General features: G+C 39.1%; 1 protein-coding gene across 1 annotated transcript in view; it reads right to left on the reverse strand.

Moving 5' to 3' along the window:
* tyro3 (TYRO3 protein tyrosine kinase) overlaps positions 1–22325 on the reverse strand; it is a 53640-nt gene extending 31315 nt beyond the window's left edge. Inside the window, exons 1-4 of the mRNA XM_036150552.1 lie at positions 22074–22325; positions 13905–14088; positions 4275–4375; positions 4001–4171 (exon numbers count right to left, since the gene is read on the reverse strand). Of these exons, the coding sequence (XP_036006445.1) occupies positions 4001–4171; positions 4275–4375; positions 13905–14088; positions 22074–22137 (520 nt within the window). The 5' untranslated portion in view covers positions 22138–22325. The remainder of the gene's footprint in view (positions 1–4000; positions 4172–4274; positions 4376–13904; positions 14089–22073) is intronic.
* Positions 22326–24888: the final 2563 nt, after the last annotated feature.

Consider the following 24888-nt stretch of genomic DNA (forward strand, 5'->3'; position numbering starts at 1 on the left):
ACAAGAAACCCACCTGAACAAAAGTGAACATGAAAAACTAAGAAGAATGGGTTTCAACCAATTGTTCTTCTCCTCATACAGATCCGGACATAGAAGGGGAGTGGCTACTCTCATCTCAAATAAGATACATTTTGAAAAATTATATGAACTGGCGGATAAAGAAGGCAGGTTTGTGCTTGTGAGAGGCAATGTGGGGGGAAATTATTATTCAATATATATGCTCCTCCAGGGAGCGATATTGATTTTTTCAAGAAATTAACTAATATATTGGTAAAAGAAACACAGGGTGTTCTGATTTGCGGAGGAGACTTAAACATTCGTTTGCAACCAAAGTTGGATTCTTCCAGGGAGAAAGCCTACCAGAAAGAACAGCAATATAAAAAAATAAATATACTATTTAAGGAAGTTGGCCTGATAGACATATGGAGAGACTTTTACCCCAGTAAAAAGGACTATACACATTATTCAGCCACTCACTCAGTATACACTAGAATTGATTATTTTTTGACATTTACAAAAGACAGAGACAAAATAGACAGATGTGAGATTGGAACAATAGACATGAGTGACCACTCACCTGTATACCTAACAGTGGACCTAAGCCTACAAAAAAGAAATAATATATGGAAACTAAATTCAGGTTTGCTTAATAACCAGTGGTTCAAACAGGAAATACGGAAGGAAATTGGTTCTTTCTTAGATCTCAATGACAATGGAGAAGTATCTCCTCCGATATTATGGGACACTCTTAAAGCGGTTTTGAGGGGAAAAATTATAGCAATGTCATCGTACCTAAAAAAACTAAGAAATAAAAGATCAGAGGAATTACATAAAAGATTGGAAGATCTAGAACAAAAACATAAACAAAATTGTACACCAGATATACTGGAAGACCTAAAGAGAATTAGAAATGAAATAAATGATATGGCAACAAAGGAAACTATGAAAAACCTTATGTTTCTTAAACAAAGACACTATGAAGGCGGATCAAAATCTATGAGGATCCTAGCATGGAAACTAAAAAAGAAAACAGCAGAGAATACAATCCATAGAATCAGAAACCCCAAATCAAAATTATTACAGAACAAATTAAATGACATTCAGGAAGCATTTGAAATATTTTACAAGACCTTATATTCAAAAATCTCTGGAGAAACTATAGAAGAAATTGATGAATATTTGAACTCACTAGAGCTGCCTATTATGAACGAGGAACAGAATGAAATAATGACATCAGACATTACAGAAAAAGAATTGAAAAACACAATAAGTAGATTAAGACCATGTAAATCACCTGGGTCGGATGGATACACGGCAGAATTTTATAAGGAATTTCAGAAAGAGTTGATTCCAATCCTCCTCCCTTCACTAAATTGGATTCTGAAAAAAGCTCAAACACCTCCGAGCTGGAAGGAGGCAATTATCTCAGTAATACATAAAGAGGGCAAAGACAAACTGGATTGTGGCTCATACCGACCGATATCTGTTTTAAATATTGATTACCGACTTTTTACTTGTATAATGGCCAGACGATTGGAAGAATTTCTCCCTTCCGTAATACATAACGATCAAACTGGTTTCATACGACAACGTCAAACACAGGACAATATAAGAAGGACGCTACATGTTATAGATCACATACAAAAAAATAAACTGGAAGCCATTATTATCAGCATAGATGCGGAAAAAGCATTCGATTCAGTGGATTGGAATTTTCTCTTCAGGGTTTTACATAGATTTGGACTACATAGTACAATAATAAAAACAATACAAGCATTATACAATAATCCCACAGCAAGGATTAAAGTTAATGGATATTTATCAGACAGAATTAACCTAGAAAGAGGGTCAAGACAAGGATGTGCGTGGTCACCATTACTCTTCGCATTATATTTAGAGCCACTAGCCCAATCGATAAGACAAAATAAGGACATCAAAGGAATAATTATCAAAGGGAGAGAACATAAATTGGCTTGTTATGCAGATGATATATTGATTTATATGGAACAACCCACCCACTCCCTCCCAGCCTTGCTGCAATTATTCGAACAATTTGGTCAACTATCAGGATACAAAATTAATATTAACAAAACTCAGTTACTGTCTTATAATTATACTCCAACTCAGGAAATCCAAAACAAGTACCCCTTAACCTGGCACACTGACCACTTTAAATATCTAGGCATTACTATACCAAAGGACCTTGGAAAACTATTTGAATATAATTATGTCCCCATACAAAAAAGAATTAAAGAAGATATCACGAGATGGAATCTTACTCCTTTTCTAAGTTTTAGCTCAAGAATTAACTCGATTAAGATGAACATACTGCCCAGATTGTTATATTTATTCCAAACTTTGCCAATTGAAATAAATCCAAAAGTTTTTCCATGAATGGGACAAACTACTATCAAGATATATTTGGCAAGGTAAAAGACCTAGAATTGGATATAAGGTATTGCAACTGGAAAAGAAAATGGGAGGTTGGAGATTATTATTTAGCAGCACAAGCAAGAACATTGATATACTGTTGCGACCCAACATATAATGCTCAATGGAAAACTATTGAAACAAAGGTGACACCCATTCCTGTGCAGGCAATTCTAGCTGATGCAAATCTACAGGGTTTCATAAACAATATAGATAACCAATGGATGAAAACAACCCTTAGAGCATGGAAAACTATTGTTAAAGAAAATGCACTTGAGAACGACTTGACAATCATAAAATGGATCGCATATGATTCAGACTTCACACCAAACAAACTGGATGCCAGATTTAAGGAGTGGACATCCAAGGGAATCACTGCTCTGTGCACAATAATGAACAACAACATCTTAAATGATTTCGAAACACTCAGAAGAAAATATTCTTTGGACAAACAGGACTTCTATCGATATTTGCAACTAAGGAATTTTGTTAGCTTAAAAATTAAACCAATCACTGACAAAAAGATGAACTTAATGGAAATTTTTATTAATGCCTATAAATCAAAAATTAAAGGGAAAATTATCTCGCTTATTTATAAAAACCTTATGGACTTAAAAAACAATTCAACCCTACATATCAAAACAAGATGGGAGAGAGAGGGCAATTTGACAATAACGGAGGAGGAATGGACAATAATGTGGAGATATCAATGGACATATAATAAATCACTACAATGGCAGGAATTTGGATGGAAAAATTTGGTAAGATTCTTTATTACACCTGCTCAGAAATGTCACTATGATGGAAATCCTCCTGCATGTTGGAGAAAATGTAGAAATCAAAATGCAAACCATTATCATGTCTTCTGGGACTGCCCAATTATAAAACATTACTGGAAAGAGATAAAAAGTGCTCTACAAGACATTTTTAAACAAAACATTCCTTTGGAATTCAAGCTTATGTATTTAGGTATAATTCCTCAAGACGCCATAAAAAGAAACAAATATCTGATGACTATTTTATTAACTGCAAGTAAGAAAAACATTACAAGAAAATGGTTATTACATGACAAACCAACATTAGACGACTGGATTAACATAACATTCAACATCTATGAGATGGGAAAAATAACAGCCTCTCTCAGTCACAGGACTGAACAATTTGATCAGTGTTGGAAGATTTGGGTAGACTATGTAAAACCTAAAAGACCTGATTTCATTTTTAAAGACCAAACTTGTTAAACTCCCTCAGCAACCCACTCTCCTAGAATAGCCACGCTTTATAATTATCTTATATTATATTGTTTTGTTACTGTTATCCCCTTTTTTTTTTTTTTTTTTCACACTTTCTTTTCTTTATAATCACCTTAAAATCTCTCTCAGAGAAGTGTAGTTACATTTTTGATTTGACTGTTATAAGGCAATGGTCTATATGTTAATCTTATTTCAAATGTTGAAGTTAGTTTGATGATGCCTATTGTCATGTAAACGATACTTTCTCGAGAACCAATAAAGATATAATAATAAAAAAAAAAATAACCACCCTAATTGAATCAAGCAGACATTCAGACCTGGGACATGGAGGACAGAGGGGGACTGTTGGTATCCTCCCTCTGGGACTCCTCCCAGCTTCCACAGCACCTCCACAGGATCAGGGGGACCGACGGCAGCACAATACAAATTAAAGGGAGTATTGGGAAATGTCGCCACATCCTGAGGCTCTTGGATGATGTGAGGAACACCTGTGGTAGCAAGCAGAGGAGGTGGAGAGGAGGACAATGACCAGGAGACTGAGCAGCAGTCAATGCAGACAGATGTACTCCAGTGGTGTGTTCAGGGTCTTACCTTCAACTGTTATCCAGGCTCGATCAGAGGAGAAGGTCAGACCGTGAAATTCCACCTCACACCAGTACTGACCTGCATCCTGTTGCCGGATCGACTTCACACTGCAATCACAATGCAGAACGTCAGAACCATGGACGTGTTTAAGCATCAATGCCTCTGTGAAACAGCACCAGGTCCAGCTACAGAAACAACAGTCAGCCAACATAACTTCTATAATATAATTTCTGAAGGAGCAAACAAAACAAACGCAATTAGTTGTGCTTGAAAGTCCTTGAAATTGAGCTCTTCTGTAACCAAAGTCATATGGTGAGGTAAAATCAGCTGTTTTCACCATGTGGCTGCGTTCTGATGTCATTTTCAGTAACTTACTCCACCATCCCTGTGTTTGATAGTTGGAATGAAGTGTAAATGCCATTCACTATGTTTGGATTTCTCCAACCATGGTACTGCCAAACTGTACATTAACTACTGTGGTTTCATCAGTCCAAAGTACATAGTTACACAGGCCTTGTGGTTCAGATGCAACTGTTGAAGACCTTAATAGTTCGCCCATATGCTTTTAGAGAGGAGGAGATTATTCCTTCAGCCCTATCATAAAGAAGCCCACCTTGCTCAACCTTTCCTGTGAATTTCAAGTGGATGTATTTTAAGATGCTGCAGCAGATGATGGCATTGGTGCTCCGCATTCTGTGTGTTTTGTGTGTTTATTCTGCTCTGTGCCACCATTTGGTGATCACTGTCACTAGAGAGTGCTAAGGTGTGTTCACATTGAACACGAATGGCGCCACAATGTCGTGACTTTAGCTTGCTGTTGCTCGCCTGACATATTGCAAGATTGCAAGATATTGCAAGGTGGCATAGCAGCACTATGGAATTTACAGGAGATGCAGATGGGGTAAACGTGAAGCTTCGGCAACAAGATTTGGCTTCATTCCACTTGGCTAATGTTCACTTCCTGGCTAATAAAATTGACTAATTGTTGCTTCTCATCTAAAAATTCAGACTGCCACCATGTTTCACCAAAACATGGCTGAGTAAGCACACCTTGGATGGCACTCTCCTGATACCCCAGTATCAGCTGTTTTGAGCGGGCCGCAGTGCAGAGCTCTCAGCAAAAAAGAGAAGAGGTAAAATCTGCTTTTACATAAACAACGGTTAGAGTGCTCATGTCAAAGTGTTACAGAAAACATGTAGTCCTCAACTGGTGGTGTTGTATTGATCCAAGGGGTTCTCTTTGTTCTGGCTGCTGTTTACATCCCATTACAAGCCTGCACAGCAGAGGCTGAAAAACATCTTGCTGAGCTGATAACAGATACGGAGAAAATTCCCCCAGAGTCTGTCATTGTTGGTCTTGGGGTTTTTAACAGCACAAACCTTTCCAATAAACTTTAACAAAAAAGAAAAGAAAAAAACAGCCCTTTTAAGTGTCCCACCAGGGATAGTGACAAAGTGGATCATGATTACACAGCTCTAAATGATGCATACCACACCATTCCTACTCTAGGACTCTCTAATCACTATTCGCTTCACCTCATCCCAAGTTCAGGCAAAAACTGAAAGCCTCCAAGTCTGTAATTAGGAATGTTAGGGTGTAGACTAGTGAGTCAAATCAGATGTTACAGGGATGCTATGACTGTGCAGATTGGAGTGTTTTCGAAGCTTCATCCACTGTCCTGAATGAGCTTACCAACTTTATACATCAGTTTTTCTAAGGACACGTGTAAAGACCAAGAGCTTTCACACATAAAACAACACTAAACCATGGTTCACTTCACAGTAGAGGAAGCTGTGAATAGGGAACAGACTTACAGCAGTGGGGAACAGGCCCTGTTGAAGCAGGCCAGATACAAACTGACCAAGGAAATACCCAGACATCCTTTACCAGACGCTCACCCAGGTCACAGTGCCGGAATCTACCTAATCTAAAGGGATGTTTTATTGTTTGTTTGTTTGTATGTATGTATGTGTTGAATGCACTGCATCGAAGTGCTCAGTCGAAGGCAGACTATATAATAGCTGTGCAGAAGGTGACTTGTAACTCTGGTGCAAAGGTTGTATTTGTTGAGTTGCTGAGCAAGTGGTCTCTACTTAGGTGTCTACGTGTGAGAACCAGCTCAAGTCCCAACAAAGGTTTGTTCCTAGGATCTTCAAAAATGTTTAATGCTACAGTGTTGAAGCACATGTTGTAGCAACAGGATGTTTTGTTACTCTGAAGTCTGATTATTAGAGATTAAAATGTTACTTGTATTTATTAAAGTGGAGGACTGTGTAAAGACTATAAACAATATCTAAGCTAGGACTAGGGTGACCAAATGTCCCCATTTGTGCAGGACTGCCACATTTTTCACACCTGTCTCGGTCGCTGTCACTCCTGTCCCACATTTGAGTAGGTCAAATTCTGAAAAAGATTATGCAATGAGCTTTCCTGAAATGTAAAGAAGCAGAGCTCCAATCATACTAAAGAAGGTTGGATTTTCTTAGAGGTTTGTACAACTGGTTCTTTCTAAATGTTTACACCACTGGGACTATTACATGGGAGCAATGAAACAGCATACTGCTTCCCTAGCTACTGGCCTGTATCTGTAGCCTGCTGACAGAGCAGGGTCACAATGCTCTGAGCTGAGTGGCTCAGTGGGGCACAGTGCACTGCCAAGAATGCTGTCTTGATTGAAATCTGCTTTCAGTTGCAGCTGTGCGATGACTAAACCCCACTTTCAACGCCATAGCCGAACTGAGTGCTTTCACAACATTTTGAGACTAGTAAATTGAATCAAAGCTAGTAGTGCTGCTTTGCAGGCTGCTAGTGCTAACCTAAGTACCTGAGGCTAGCAAAAAAAAAAAAAAAGCAGGAGTAAAGGAGAGCCAATATTTCCTGAGATTAATTTAGACATAACATCATAAACTGTCCTCTCTCTTTGGAGGTTATCTGTGATATTTCATTATAACTGAAGTACTTTTAAAAGTAATTATGGCCATGTGTTTCTCAAAGCTAGCAAGGCTGTTTTACACTGAGCTTTTAGCAGGCTGCTAGCTAGCCTAGCCAGCCAAGGGTAGCAAACAAAGTGAAAGTATAGGAGAACCTTTGTGAATATTCCCTTCTTCATGAATAAATTAAACGACAAGCCCCTAATTTTGAGCAGCATCTTTTTTTATATATTTCCAACTGTGGTGGATGCTCCTCCCACCACCACATCCTGTTAGCATTTGTTTTATATATTATATTACAGTTTATATGTTTAAGTTAGTTATTTCATTTAGACAGGTATTTTCTAATGGGTGCACACTTTGGTTAATGACTGTCTGAATGGTTTATTTACATTTGTTTTTTGTTTGAGGTGCTGCTGATACAAACCAGCACCGGAGTGGAGGTGGAGTACTGTGAGGTGAAGGTGTGTTGTTCACATACCTCTGAAATTACAAGTTTTCTCTTTAAGACAAAATATTCGGAAAGGCTGGACCCACTCAAAGCTACTTTGTCTATTAACATTTCTGAATTATTCACTGGTATGAAAACTAACTCTATTGACAAGCTAGAAAGCCAACTCATCTTCTGAGAATGGTGGTGGGTGGCAGCAGGTCATGTAAATCCTTTGTCCATTAATCATGCTCATATGGATCACTTTTTTGGAGTCTAGCTTGTCTCGGCACAGTCCATTTCTCATCTCTTCAGTACGGCCCATTTTTCAAGCACTTTCTGCCTCTGTTTCACAACATGGCATCCAAATCAGCAATGTAAACAAAAACTGTTGCCCCAGAAAATGGCGACCAGATCCCACAATGCATTGCAACACCATGTGCCATTTCGAGCCCTATTCTGGCACCAGTGGGTAAACCTGTTTACATCTCAGTGAAGCTATCAGGGTACCTATGCTCAACAGAGACTTGCCAGTAGGACATTTTTAATCAATATTTCTTCAATTAGATTTTTGAAGCAAAAAAAGTTTAAACAAGAGAGTTTGTATCCATTACAGACCACAGAGAGAAAATCTGAATCGTTATGTCAGCACTCAAAGAAAGCCAGTAAAAAGCCTCATCAGTGCACCTTCCTTCTCGCTACCACTCGTTGATCGTCTCCTTACTCCTCTTTGCTGTAGCATAAACATCATTTTAAATAATGTGGTAAAGGCAACACAAACATAAAGACTGTTTTTTTCCACAACATGCCCCAGTAGAACGTGACAGAGGGAGTTAAACACTGAGTGAACAATGCCTCCTCTTGAACTAAGAATGGTAAACGCAGCTTAGTTAGTGCCACAGACTAGCTTTGTTTGGTTTAAAGGCTTGAGAGGTAGGTGTCCTGACCTCAAATCCCACATGGACAGAAATGAAGACAACTTAGATGATGTTAGGACATGTTTTAAATCCAGAAATGTTCCACCTGGCTGGCAAAAACAGTAGCAACACTTTGTGTGTAATCAGGGCCATAGAAGTTAAATTTTAATCTGTTCTTGGGAAAAGCGAGAAGGACAAAGTTTACAGGGAAGCATGAGAGAGGTAGAATGATTAGTGTTCAAAACAAAGAACAGTCCAGCCTCTATTTACAGTTTATCTGCTGTTTATCCCTCAACAGAGAAGAAAACACTGATGACATTCAGACGGACTCACTCAGAACCAGAGCTAACAGCAACGATGAAAAGCTTCCTCAAAATCTACTGATTTAATTTCTTTGTTCATCCCGTAAATGAAAATAAAGTCAAAAGGCAAACTGAAAATTTTGCATTACATGTTGGTAAAAGTCAGAGATGATGTTGTCTGGTTAACATTGGATTCCCTGTGATAATGATCATACCCACATTCAGACATCTAGGCAGTTTTAAAAGCATAAACCTCAGACAAAAGGTTTTGATATCCACATTTTGTCACATTAAATCCAAAAATGCCCAAGTATTTGATTGAGTTCTTCTGTAATAGACCAAAGTAAAGTAGTGCATAGTTGTGACGTGGAGGTAATAGGATACAGGGTTCCGGGTTACTTCTACTTTAATACTTGAAGTAGTGTTATATCCGATCACCCCACCTCTCGCCCATTGACAGCTGGAGATAGGCACCAGCACCCCTCGTAACCACACTAGGTATAGACGTGTTAGAAAATGGATGGATATCCAATCCTTTTACACTTTTATTTGAGTAAAAGGTTTGAGTTGATACTTCTGCAGAAGTATTTTAAAATCCTAGTATCTATACTTCTACTTGAGTAATAGATGTGTATATTTTGAGATCTCTGATGACGACAACTGATGCAGCTGCTGTAAGTCCCAGTAGACCTTACAGCTCGGCATGGTCCAAGACCAACCCAATCTACAGGGTTAGGGTTACTTAACCTCTAACCTTTCGTTCGGTTACATTGCTTCTCGTTGTTTACTCATTGTGCACATGCACAATATTTACTTCCTTTTACGTGGTCTTGTTATGGTAAGTATACACAAAATGAGATTTGTCTACAAACAGAGCAAAAACAAAGTATAAAACATAGAAATAAAATATAATAAGACAACGGTATGATCATTTAATCAGAAAACCTTTGTATGTTACCACAGAGAGCTACTACAGTAGAAATTCGTAAAGCCATGGTACGTGACTAGGCCCCTTTAAAGCAGAATTAGGTTATAAAACAATATCTCAAGCTTTAATAAGCATTAATCAGAAAAATAGCCAAGATACTCATGGTAACTCTGAAGGGGATGCAGATATCCAGGTGGGATAATCGGCTGACAGGACAATTATAGTTTACATTCCTCAACTCCTGTTAGGTTAATTGGCCTCTCTAAGTTCTCCTTAGGTGTGAGTGTGTGCGTGAATGGTTGTGTGTCCTGTTTGTCTCTGTGTTGCCCTGTGACAGACTGGCGACATGTCCAGGGTGTACTCCGCCTCTCGCCCATTGACAGCTGGAGATAGACACCAGCACTCCTGGCGACCCCAACAGGGATAAGCGTGCAGTAAAAAAAGATGGATGGATGGATGGATGGATTCCTCAACTCCAGACTTAATAACAAAGTAGCAAGAAAAAAAGCCATGTTGAAAGAAAGCCACAAGAAGATTTTTGCAGTTTGCGACAAGGCATGTATAGGAAACAATAAACATGGAAAAAGCACTCTGCTTAAATTAAATTCAAATTGAACTTTTGGGCCAACCAGCAAAATTTCACGTGTTGCAAAGACTAAAGGCAAAAACACTTGGATTTGTCCGACTGTTCACACTTTGAATTTTTTCAATACACATAGGCTCCAACTAGAGGTTCCCTCTATGGACCACCAGACTTGTGATATTGAGTATTCTGATGAGAGTATACACTCCCGACAGCATAAACACAAGGCAGTGTAGGAGTAATCACAAAGCTGCAGTTGCTGCTCAATCATCACTATTGGACTTTTTACTTTTTTCAGTACTTGTGTACTCCTGTAATGAATAAGTACACTGTTTCTTTACAGGGTGAATCCTGTTTCTGTTGTGAATAGAATATTTGAACATACCCAGCCATCACAGTGTCTCAACATGTCTGAATAAGAAGAATCAAGACGTCTCAAGACATTTTTGCACATGAAGTCTTCTTAGGACATCTTAAGACAAAAATCTGAAGACATGCACCCATGTCTTAAGACACGCAATTGCAGGAAATGGGATGCTCTAACAGTATTTTGTGTCTTGAAGACATTGAGTGTCTTTAGATGTCTTAAGACATCTTTTTTTGTCTTAAACATTCAAATCTTAAGATGGCTTAAGACACCCTTTGCAGCCTGTCTCTAAACATGACCAAGCTATCTTGTTTTAACAGGAGTTTTATGATTATAAATTTAGGGGGCAAAAAGGGAAAATATGGGGATCATGGGTTGTGTTGCCTTTCAGGCATGAATCTGACCTTTGTTTTGAAGGAGCTCTTATTTTGAAGGGCAGTTTTTACTAACATTCCAAATCTCAGGTTTGTTTTCATTAAGTACGGCAGTATGAAAGTTGGAGGTTAGCAGAGTTCACATTTTGCTACATTTCTGTGTTCAACTTCCTGAATTTATCACTGTAAACGTCACAGAGGCAAATTCGTAAGTTAATAATTTTATAATTACATTTATAAGTTTATACATACTACGCATTGGGGAGCAAATTGATACGCTAGCCTGGGCCACCCTATGATTGGTGACTGCAACCGCTTTGAGCGATACCACCAGAGGATCAAAGACTTGGGTAGGTAAATTTTCTGAACATTTCATATAATACTAGGTCCTGAAGGTGTTTGAAGCTCAGTCTCATATTTTTGTTGTACTTCAGTTATTGGTCATAAAAATGGTGTCAGTACTGAAAAATGAATGGTGAAGAGGATTGCTGTGTTGGATACCCTTTGCACACTGTCACCACCAAATGATGAAACAGCAGAAAATACATCTGTTCCCGGGCTTCCAGGCTACGCCCTGGTTTACAGGCCATCAGGATCAGCCACAGTGATATCTGCAGCTGAACTTTGTCAAAGACATGGGCTTGGTAGGGAAATCTATGTTACAAAAATAAATTACTAAAATAGTTGTATTATTAAAATAGTCTTGGATGTTCCATCAACGATGATTAAAAAAGGTAACAAAATTATTTTATTTATTTTAATTAATTTCTTAACAGGGTAATATAATTTACTTTTATTCCCAAGGTTTGGATAAGAGGAAGCATATCATCAACATCACTGACAACCCTCTGGGCAACCAGAGAAACGCATTAAACACCAAAGTGCCACACTGACCCCACAAAAATATAAGTATGTTATCAATGTTTATCATTTGTGTAATAGCAGTAGTAATGTACTGAATTCAGAATATTTTTTCAGCCAAATTCATAAAAGTATAGCACAGAGCAGCAATTGTACCAGCAACAAAACATACTGCATAGCATTTCCCAGAAGCTGTGCAACATGTTGTGTATTGGACCCTGGGATATTTATCTAAATAAATGGAATACGCCTTTTATAATATACCTTTTTAATGAATGCAAGTGTTTTAAAAATATTTTATTTCATTCACAGATTTGATGTAAAGACTCTCAGAGTTGGGTCATTTGTGGAGATAGCCCCCTTCAACCCAACCCAACCCATGTGAATGACAGTGACAGGCAACCAGGGAAAATCACAACCATATGGGCTACAATCTCTGGTAAAGTAGTTACATCTTGAATATAATGTGTAAGCAGGATTATAGAGAAACCGGGCAATGTAAACCTCATAGCATAATGCATAACACTAGGTTAAGTTACAGTTTTACTAAAGATACTTTTTGTATCCCATGGCTACATGCACAATGTTTCTCCCACGATAATCCACTGGTCCTGTTTGACAGAACCACCTTCTTACTGCAACGCACAGAAGACCCACTGACAGGCTGCTAACAGTATCAAGAAGGGGGAAAAAATCCCTTTTCCAACATCGGCCATCACTGACACCCTCCTGTTCCTCCACCACAAATGTGTCTGGCAGCCAATTGAAAACCTAGGGATTGGGACAAAGTCTGCTGCCACCAATGGACAGTACTGTCAATTAGCTGAAAAAAAAAAATCATTCACAATTAAAGGAACAAATTGCATCTTAGAAATGCATACCCACACTTTTATACAGAGTAACCTAACCAAACACACACACACGTAACTTGATGTCAATTTTGTAAACCTAATCCTCTTAACATGTACATACTATGTGCAATAATTGCAATACATTGAACTGTATTGGTTTTATTAAATACTCAGTGTGTCATATAGGGTTTGTCATTCTTTTCTATAAACAAAAAATATATAAATTATTACCAAGGAATAGTGGATAGAGATATTTTACTAAATTTTATTTCTAAGACATCTTCAGATATCTCAAGACATCTTCATATTTCCAAGACATCTTGAGACCCATGTCTATAGACACGTCTTATAGACACGTCTTGACTTACCAAGACATCTCAAGACATCTCAACAAATGTGTCTTGAGACACATCTTAAGGCGTCTTGAGATGCGGTGATGGCTGGGTATGAAATTCTCCCCAAAGCGGATGTATTTTCCGTTACCACCATGTCTCACTTCCTGGCTGACTCACGACTTTCTCATCAAAGTGATGCGTAGACCCCAGACCCCTGGTCTGTCTTGGTCAGACAGTCAGAGAAAGGCTACACCAGCGGTCTGTGCGACCCTGTTCACTTCAATTGCTACAGACATACAACCTAATTTTCTGTCGGATTGGATCCCAAAGCAGATCTTGTATGTTTTGGCCTCAACACCGTAAATCATCCTGAACACACCTTACTCAAGATATAACATGGTGGTGGCAGTATCCTCCTGTCCTTCATCAGGGACAGGGAAGTTTGTCAGAAATAATACAGAAGATGGATGGACCTAAATACAGGAAAACCCTGAAAGTAAAGCTGTTTAAGACTGAAGAAGTCTTGACACTGGGTGAGAGGTTCGCCTTCCAGCAGAACAACCACTCTAAACATGCTGAGCTCGTTTATGCAGATTAAGTTGAAAAACTATGAAACCCTTTGTTTATCACATCAAACAACATGCATGGCTGTAATGTGACAAAATATGAAGAAGTGTAAAGGGTATGAATACTTTTACAGGACACAGTAATATTAATCAACTAAGTCTTAATGATTTGAAGCGTGAGTGTTGCTGACCTGTGGGACGTCTCCCAGTGCTGCTCTCCCAGCGTGAGGAACACTTGATCAGTGCTGTACAACTTCTTTCCATCCTTCATCCATATGATATCTGGTTCTGTCACGCCTTCCACAGCACAGCCCAGCCTCACTTCGTTCCCCTGAGACACAGTTTGATTGGAAGGGTGCTTCGTGAAGTGCACGCCTGCAGGAGAAGGGAACATTTTCTAAACCACTTCAAAACTATCATATATACATCGTACATCTTTTTTTTTTTGTTCATTTTAGTAGGAATGCTCTGAATGTACTCCCGATTAATTTGGGAGTAATAGGCTGAACTGAAATATGTAGCTGTTGTCCTTCTAAAACTAATGTGAACTAATAGCTGAAATGTTGCTTCGAACAGACACCCCCTCCTTCTGCAGCTGTTTTTCCTTTCTATCAAATCACTGCATCACAATTGTTGTGCAATCCTGTATTATCATAGGAACTATAGCGGAACTGGGAGGATCGGTCCCCCCCCAATATTGGAAACAGGCACATTTGTCTGCCCAAAAAAGTATACCGCGCACGGAGGATAAAAATACTTGATTTTGAAATGTTTACCTCACGTACTTTTATTTTGAAAGTGCAACTCAGCGTGATAACATTGGCTCGCCCCCTCCCTTAGCTGCTCTGAGTGTTTGGGAAGCAGGGCAGAGATGCAAGAGTCTATAAGCTACAGTCTGATCAGAGACCTTATAATCAGGTAAAACGCTCTGTAGGAAACGTTGCCAGGAACGTGGCTGGTTTACATTTATTTAGAAACCATATCTTTTGGATAAAACATTTTAACCATGCGATGGGCACCAGTATTCAATTCAATTAAATTTTATTTATATAGCGCCAATTTATGAAACATGTCATCTCGAGGCACTTTACAAAGTCAAAATCAATCATATTATACAGATTGGTCAAAAATGTCCTATATAAGGAAACCAGTTGATTGCATCAAAGTCCCGACAAGCAGCATTCACTCCTGGAGAACCGTAGAGCCACAGGAAGAGTCGTCTGCATTGTTGATGGCTTTGCAGCAATCCCTCATACTGAGCAAGCATGAAGCGACAGTGGGAAGAAAAACTCCCCATTAACGGGAAGGAAAACCTCCGGCAGAACCAGGCTCAGTATGAACGGTCATCTGCCTTGACCGACTGGGGTTACAGAAGACAGAGCAGAGACACAACAAGAGAGACAAAAAAGCACAGAAGCACACATTGATCCAGTAATCTGTTCTACATTAGATGGTAATAGCGGGTGAGCTGTCTTCTCTGGATGATGTCACAGTTAACAGAACGCCAGACCAGGTGTACCTACTATGAAGAAATAGAGAGAGAACAAAAAGTTAAAAGCTGAAATGACAATAGTCATTTCAATGTAATACAATGCAAAACTGGAGAACAGTAGAAATCAGCAGAGTGAGAAAATTAGACCCTGATGTCCTCCTGCAGCCTAGGCCTATCACAGCACAACTATAGAGATAGCTCAGGGTATGAGCCACTCTAACTATAAGCTTTGTCAAAAAGGAAAGTTTTAAGATTAGTCTTAAAAGTAGACAGGGTGTCTGCCTCACGGACCAAAACTGGGAGTTGGTTCCACAGGAGAGGAGCCTGATAGCTAAAGGATCTGCCTCCCATTCTACTTTTAGAGACTCTAGGAACCACCAGCAGACCTGCAGTCTGAGAGCAAAGTGCTCTGTTAGGAACATACGGGGTAATCAGAGCTCTGATATATGATGGAGTTTGATTATTAAGGGCTTTATACGTTAGAAGAAGAATTTTAAATTCTATTCTTGATTTAACAGGAAGCCAATGAAGGGAAGCTAAAACAGGAGAAATATGATCCCTCTTGTTGATTTTCATCAGAACTCTTGCTGCAGCATTTTGGATCAGCTGAAGACTTTGAACTGCATTTTGTGGACTTCCTGATACTGAACTGCTAACCTTGACATTGTTCCCAAGTTAAGTCAACACCATCCAAAATGTTCTTTTGTCATCTCTCAGCAAACTACCACCACCAAAGAAAAACAGCAGGACTCATTTTGTTTTCTTAAAAAGAGTAACTTCAGTGTGATGAAGTCAACACCTAATTATACTTGGTTATCTAACATTTTATTAGATATGTGCAATAATATCTATCAGGAGAATGATTGTACATAAGTAGCGAGGCAGTTGAAGCAATAAATGGTGGAGAGACTGAAGAGGTTCAAGTGAGGTCTTTAATGATTAGTGATACAAATATTATTAGAGCCTGGGGGCGCTTTAGGGTGTGAGGAAAGGTTTAAAAATCACATTATTCATAGAATATATTCAGAAAGGAGAAAATGTGAGGATTGATGTCAGATGGGTTTTTTAGTAATTATTTCAGTATTTCCACAGCACTATAAAGGTTTGGGTTTGTTATCAGCTGCACTAGAACACCCCACATTTATATGGTGAAATGCCACTCCATAGTAACTGAGGTGGATGTTTTTACCCATATATTTTTTTAAATTGTGCCACCTTTATGCTCAGGAGCTGTACCTTAGACATGCATCTCTGAAGCTATTCTGTATGTGTAGGAGCAGCAATGCAGGAGCACAAACAGAAAAAAGAAGAGGATGGCACAGGGTTGGGGGTGAGGTCTGAAAAAAAATCAATGTTGTGCTTTCAGCCATGTGGGATAAATCAGACTGTAAGTTGGAATTAACATGAAACATGAGACTTTTGCAGGCATCAGGGGACTGTTCTCACAGCAGGGGGCAACTGTATAAAACCCCCTGGCCACAGACAAACGCTCTCTTTCACATGCTGTTCATCAACACCACCACTGGGGAGACAAGCCCCCGGTGTCCGAATGGAGTTTGGAGACCCACCACATATGCAGGCAGAATTTAAGCTGAGTGCATGCCTGCGCTTTTCCAACATCGGAACTTAAACAGCCAATGGGACCTTTACTCACGGTTTTATGTCACTCTAAAACATCAACGCATTTACAATAAACAGACGATGCTTAACCTGGCGGGGTTCAAGTTAAGCTTGGTGGCTTGCCAGGCTTATAGTACGCCGGGGGAAACTCTGGGGTTTATACACCGATGGGACATTGATGTTTGTGTTTTCCAGTCTGCTCATTATGACCAAATAGAGCTTAAAAGCCTTTTTAAATTAGCACCAAATGTCCACTAGTCGCTACTAGCTTCCCGATTAGCTACTACCCTAGTTAAACATAACTATGTTGTTTAAACCTAATGCTGGTTCTCGTTTCGCTCCGCCATCGTCTGATAATGCTACGAGCGTTAGTACAGTATTAACAGGGAGCATTAATGTTGATTAAATAGTGTTTTGTATACCTTACGATTAACTCATCAAGCAAATGTAAACAACGGCCACAGGACACTTCATTTCCAGTTGATTGTCCACTACAGCTCCCTCAAATCCATAAGATTTGAGTCTGAATTATTTCCAAGAGAAATAATAAAAAAAAAATTTAAATCAAAAGGTCCTAAAGGTTACTGATTTTCATTTAGCAAATCATTCTTTAAAATGTTATTTCCTCAAATAATGTTTTGTCTAACTCAGGATTTGCATTGTGACAGGGCTGAACACATATCAAATGTTGTTCAAAATTAGTTAAGCTAATTTAACTTAATTCCGTATTCTTAAAGATGAATTATGGTTCTTCAACTTGGATTTCCAGTCAGCCAAGATTCACTGACTCATTCTGATGATGGTTTCAACTATTTTATTCTGTCATTTAGTTATTTTGTGTGTACATTGTTCCTTATCTTAATTTTGCTTAGTAGTTTAGTTAAGTTTCACTAGCTTAGTAGAGAGGATTTGTTGATTGAAATATAGTGTTAATTCAGGTAAACAGCATTCTATAGAGGTGTTCTCTGAATGTTCATTTATTTCTGTTAAAGGGGCTATAAGTGTATTAAAAAAATACGAACAACACATACACAATGCCTTTCATGGAGACCAGCCATTTACTCAACGGTGCGTTGTTGCTGTGAAATGCCACTGAACTTTTACTTCCACAGGACAGGTATGTGATGTTGTATTTTGTTCTACTTCTGGTCCGCTTCTCTTACTGACATTCATCTTTGCAGGCTGCTGCTCTTTTGTCAAATAAAATATGAAATGCTAAACTCTGTTTTGGGAACTCTAGAAACTTTCATATTATTGGCTCAGGAACCAGGAAGTAAAAACATGGGCTACAGTCTGAACCGAAGTAGTTCTGGACCGTACCTCTAGGTTTGAAAGGAGAAAAACTTAACAAGACATTGTTGATGGAGAGACTGGTTGTTTATGGGGAATGTTGCTTGCATCCAGGGTGAGAAATGAGAATGATTTAGGTTGATTTTACTGTAAATCTTACTTATAGCTCCTTTAATATATTATTATACTTGAAGAGAAGTTGTCGCTCATTTATTCCATATATGTGCAGAGTTTGCTGTTAAAAGAATGCCAGTGATCAAATCATCCCTTTCAACTATTGTCCTAATAGCAGCTGTTTGGGACGATATTCACTATACAATAAACATTAAATATGTATAAGTATTTGAGCTTAAACACATCAGCAAATGAGTTATTCAAAAATCTTTATGTATAAGAAATGCATCAACAAATGCTGTTTTTTTCCTGATAATGTATATTATCATATGTAATGTCATAATGCCATGTAGGGACATCAAGGATTTGAGGCAGGGCGTCAAGGTGAGGGAGAGACAGGAGCAGACAAACAGGTTAGATAGGTATTTCACAACACAAGAGTTAAAAAGTCAGAAAACCAGGATTGCTTGCTTGAAAGAAGTTCTGTCCCATTGCAGTATCAGACATCATGGCTTGTTTTTGGGTCATTCAGAATGAGAACAGACAGTTGAGAGACTCTGAAGTGTGAGGACAGACTTTGTATCAGACGATTGTTACTTAAAGAACCAGTTTGACTGACAGTCAGTCTACATATGCCTTTTTGACCAATAAAAAAATAAATGGTAATTTACGGATCTGTTAAGTTTTAAATATGTGAACCATTTTTTGTAATCATTTTGTAATTAAAACTTACTAGCTGTATACTGTGTATTTCATTTTACAGTTTTACAAATAGATTTTGGTCATTAAATCTTGCCAAACACAACAAGCGGACAAGCAAAAAGATGCTGGAAATAAAGAATGTTAGGCTAGCTGTATAGCTGAAATGTTGTTCCCTGCAACAAACTTTAGTGTGGATTTTAAATAAAATATGCAGATCTTTGATGCTCCCCTGGGCACCATTAAATCCACCATCTTCAAATGGACCACAACAAACCAGCCAAGAGAGGGTTGGCCACCAGAACCACAGACTGGGCCAGGAGGCCATCAATCAGAGAGTTAGCACAGAGACCAAAGGTCTCCCTGAAGGAGTTGCAGAGGTCCACAGCAGAGACTGGAGGACTGCCCATAGGACCACAATAAGCCCTACGCTCCACTGAGCTGGGCTTTATGGGAAAGCGGCCAGAAAAAAAACATTACTTAGTGTTAGAAATAAGAAGGTATGTTTTGAGTTTCCCAAAAGGCACGTGGATGACTCCCCAGATGTATGGAGGAAGGTGTTCTGGTCAGATGAGACTAAAACAGAACGTTTCAGCCAACAAACCCAAATTTCCCCATTGTGGGACAATGAAGGAATTCTTAAACCCAACACATCCCAGCACTCCTTGAACACCATTTCCATGGTGAAACATGGTGGTGGCAGCATCATGCTGTGGGGATGTTTTTCATCAGCAGGCACTGGGAAACTGGCCCAAGTCAAGGAAAAGATGTCTGATGCTAACTACAAGGGATACGTTTGACCAGAACCTGTCAGTCTGCCTGGGATCTGAGGCTGGGATGGAGGTTCACCTTCCAGCAGACTGTTAAAGTTACACTTGAGTTGTTTAAGGGGAAACATTGAAATCTGTTGGAATGGCCTAGTCAAAGTCTGGAACCTTAATCGAATTGAGAATCTGACGTTATACTTGAAGATCTCAGCTCACAAGGGAAAACCATCCAACATGGGGGAGCTGGAGCAGTTTAGCATTGAGGAACAGGCAAAAATGCCAGAGGCCAGATCAGGCATTGTGTGCCACAATCTTCAGGGACTGGTTCAAAGAGAACCAGAACCACAATCCTGGATTGTACTCTCTTTATCTTCTCGTCTTTTAGTATTTGTTTATTTTTGCTTCTGTAGATTAGGCCTAAACAGTTATTTTGCATTTAGCTTAATTTTGAATCGTTTTGGATCAAGTCCTTTTAGAGCCCCTCTGTGTTTCCCTTCAGTTCCTGTTCATTTCACTCCTCAGCTCAGCTCCTCATTAGTTCAGTTGTTTCTCATTCCCCTAATTGCTCTCCCTTCACTCTGTCCCAGCTGTTTCACATCCCTCTTGATTAGCTTTACTTCTGCCTCCTTTACATTAGGTATATATTTTCCTGGTTTTTCTTTTCTCTCTGCTGGTTTTTCCCTTTATGTATTCCTGCCACTCTGGTTCTCCCGAGCTGCTATTCAGTTCCGGTGCTAAGACAATTTGTACGTTTCTCTCCATCATTAAAATGACTCATCATCAGCACGCTCTGAGCTCAGGTCCTGCTTATACAGCCATGACTTTTGGCCTGTCCATAAGGGGACATTCTAAAACGCTTAACGTGAAAAAGCTTAACGTGGCTTAAGGTAGGAAAACAACGAGGAATCATCACCAAATTTCGCATGGCCATATCTTGTCATGAAGACTTAAGCCTGTCAAAAAAATAAATAAACCGAAATCCAACGATTATAGAAGATATCTCACATTAACGTTTTCTTCTTCATTGGCCTATGGTGAGAAAAAGGCTTAACGTGGTTTAATGTACCTAATCAACGATCAATGATCACCAAATTTCTCTTTTATATTGCTCCTAATAAGCACATAAAACTGACAAAATGTCAAACCCAAAGTCCAATTATTATGGACGTTATCTAACATTAAGCGTTTCTGCTTCATTGAGGCCTATTCAAAGGAAAAAGCTTAAGGCAATTCAATGTATCTAAACAATGCTCAGTGATCACCAAATGTCTCTCTCATATTTCTCATCATGTCCACGTAAAACTATAAAAAATATCGAACCCACTTTAAGCTTTTTTCTTTTAATATAGGCCTCAATGAAGCAGCAACGCTTAATGTCAGATAACGTCCATAATAATTGGACTTTGGTTTCGATTTTTTAATAGTTTCATGTGCTTATGAGGAGCAATATATGAGAGAAATTTGGTGATCATTGATCGTTGATTAGGTACATTAAACCACGTTAAGCCTTTTTTTCACCATAGGCGCCAATGAAGAAGAATACGTTAATGTGAGATATCTTCTATAATCGTTGGATTTCGGTTTATTTATTTTTTTGACAGGCTTAAGTCTTCATGACAAGATATGGCCATGCGAAATTTGGTGATGATTCCTCGTTGTTTTCCTACCTTAAGCCACGTTAAGCTTTTTCACGTTAAGCGTTTTAGAATGTCCCTCCCTCCATAAGAGCAGCTTTCTCGCTTGGCACCCTCTCTGTCCATGGTGACATGCCAGTCCACGGTGATGTAAAATACCATCACTGTGGACTGTGATCCTGGTGCTCCAGGAGCTTCCAGTTGAGGTCAAGCTTGTTATTTCCTGGCTTGCTCCTAAACAATTTAACCTATTTCCTTTCATCTGAGGGGGCAGTTTAGATCTTTGCCGCACCTCTGCAATGTGGGGATGCATCTGTATAACTTGTATTTGTGAACTGTCTGAGCTGAAGATTGTAAATTCTGTAGTTATTTTTAAAGGCTTTGAAAGACTCTTAATTTGTGTAAATCTACCAGTATATTTTTTTACACCCTCACAGAGCTCAGTTGTTGTTGTTGTTCTAAGTCAGTAGTTCCCAAAGTGGGGGGGGGGCGCTTTGTTGGATCCTGGGGCCACTGCAGGAGCAGCACAGAGCTGCAGTGGGGCTTGTTGTGCTGAAGGCTGAGCTCCAGCCTTGTTTCAACAGGTAATCCTACTCAGCGAGTTTAACCGCCTTTCTCCTTCTTTCTTTAATGTCGGTAAAAGTTGAAAACTTTGTCGTCACTGATCAAACGAATGAGTTAAAGTAAGGTGTCCTGGAGGGAGACCCGGAGGCCCCCGGCTATCTGACCCATTAAAACACTCACCGCTTCCACAGCTCCCCGGCAGAGTCCGCAGAACCACAGCGATGATCCACAGCAGCAGCTTCATGGTCTCACTCCGTGGGCGTCTTCATCTGTCACTTACATCAACCTCTCATTTAGCCCCGCTCTTTCTCTTTGTCAATAAAGCCCCATGTTCCAGCGTGTGAACGGCGGAATCCCGACGCAATGACCGGGGGAGGGGAGGAAAACAGTCCAGGAGCCGCGGAGCGCAGGAGAGCCAGAGGAAACCAAACTGGTTGTAGAGCTCCTCCTCCTGATCAAATCCTGAAAAGTTACTTCTCTACAGATTAGATTATGGTCAATGAACTGTAAACGTTTAATTGCGTATCAGCAGTCAGAGAACACCGGCTGTTCAGATTTATTACCACAACAATTTAGTTAAATAATTCCCACACAACAGCCGTGGTTGGCTATTAACTTCACGTCATTGATCCTCTTGCATTGTTTTGTTTGATCCGCATGCAGAAGGAACAGCTCATACAGGATTAACCAAGTCTGTGAAACGCCAAGAAGTTGCTGTGGTAAACCTTTTTTAAGTTTTAGCTCCAGTTTATCTCTTCTCAACTAGTGGTCTATTAGGTAAGACAAGTATAATGAGACCATGCTGGTTGGCAAATAATCTAGATTTTTTTTTTATTAAATTGGAAGGAGACGATTAGCCTAATAGCAAGGAAAAACTAAATCCATCCCATGACCCATTTGTTGGTAGAAGCAGGTGTAACTCAGTAGATGGTTTCTGTATGACTATCACTATTTGGTCTACTTTTCCTTATAACGTTGCTCAGCTTTCTTAAAGGACCATTGCAGGATTGTAATAGGCTGAAGACTTTACTTGGACTGGGCCATTACACTTGACTGTGATCTTTTTTTTTAGCAATCCTGTTGGACATTTGTTTTAGGCCATTGTCCTCTTGATGACCCAGTTTGGACCAAATCTAAAAGGAGCAAATCATGAATTTTATGAAGATTAATATGACCCATAAAATTAAAACAATTAAATGTGGTTTACTGAACATAAAATCTTCAAAGACTTCATTAGTTATTGACTTGATATGTGATAATCAGATTATTTTGTCTTCAAGGAACCTGGCAACAGCAAGACGATTATGCTGTATTAATAATTTAAATGTTCATATTCTTCAAAAAATACTAGGCGAGAAGGAGGAGTAGTAACCATTATTCAGTTCAATTTATTGAGTAGTACCTGGCCAATTTATAGCTACACTTCAAACCACTTCTGTTTTTTTATATCATCCACCAGGCCCTTACTCTCAATTTTTTGATCAGTTCTCAGATGTCTTAACTGATTTAGTGTTAAATACTAATATGGTCATTATAGCAAGGGATTTTAACATCTATGTTGACACTGAAAGTGATAGCCTAAGTGTAGCCTTTAATGCTATCATAACACTCAAAACATGCACAGACCTACCCATTTTTGTCTTCACACTTTGGACTTTGTGCTGACATATAGAATTATTAAGCAAATAACAGTATTTTCTCACCACCTGTCCTGTCTGACCTTTTTTTGTTGTAAATAACAGAGTTTATTTTAGCAGATTACTCCACTCCTGAAAGACAATTTCATTATAGTAGAACATTATCAGTCAATGCTGCATCACCTTTTAAAGAATCTGTTCCATTTTTCATTTCCTCAGTATCACAGAAAAACACAGCGGAGTGTGGCAGTTGCATTTCTTCCCTTTCACAAATTGTTGTGCCTGTTCAGTGTTATTTTATCAATTCTCTCGCTCTCTCTCTCTCAAATTATCATATAGTATAAGTTTCCACTGGTATGCTGATAATATTCAGCTATATATATGCATAAATCCTGATTAATCCAATCGGTTACGTAAACCACAGGCATGTCTTAATGACAAAAAAGTGGATGACCCAGGTTCATAGTTGAGGCCTATGTACCAGTTTCTTTGAAAAGAAACTGCTTAGTTAGTTTTGACCACGAAATATCATTAAAATCCCATATTACGCAGGTTTCTAGGATTTCCTTCCTTCACTTCCAGGATATTGTCAAAATTAGAAATACCTTGTCCAAAATGATACTGAAGAACTAGTCCATGCATTGTTACATTAAGGCTGAACTGTTGTAATTATTTACTATCAGGTCAAGTCTACAAAGTACAGTTCAAAGCCTTCAGCTGATCTAAAACACTGCAGCAAGAGTTCTGATGAAAATTAAAAAGAGATTGTTTCTCCTATTTTAGCTCCCCTTTATTTGCTCTCTGTTAAATCCAGAATAAAATTTAAAATTCTCCCTCTCACACATCAAGAATCTTTATTGTCGGACTTCCGGCGGCACGAGGGTGGCGATGGCTGCGTGAAAACTTCTCTCCTGACCAAACTGCCATAAACCCCCATACATCCCAGGAGATTTGCTTAGCAAAATTTCAATAGTTGATACTAATGTCGGGGGGAGACGAACGGGGCCCAAGTATGTCGTTAAGGAGGAAAAAAAAGGACACTGACATGGAAAACACGGGTGGCAGCGACGAGGCTATGCTAGGCGAGACGGTCTCATTAGCCTCCATCCGTAACGTTATAGGTGAAGCCATGGCTAGTGCTACATCTGAGCTGGAGAACAATATTTCTCAACAGTTTTCAGACTTCCGGAGTAATATTCAAGAGGACATTAAAAAACAACTTGGCGAAATGAGAACGGATATTAATCTGAAGATGGAGGAGACCGTGAAGAAAATTGAAGCGGTGTCGCAGAGACTGGGGGAAGCTGAGGAACGGGTAGGAGAGGTGGAGACATTCAATACGGAAGTAAACGAAGTTT

The sequence above is a fragment of the Fundulus heteroclitus genome, chromosome 19 (assembly GCF_011125445.2).
Source record: "Fundulus heteroclitus isolate FHET01 chromosome 19, MU-UCD_Fhet_4.1, whole genome shotgun sequence".
In the NCBI taxonomy this organism is placed as follows: domain Eukaryota; kingdom Metazoa; phylum Chordata; class Actinopteri; order Cyprinodontiformes; family Fundulidae; genus Fundulus; species Fundulus heteroclitus.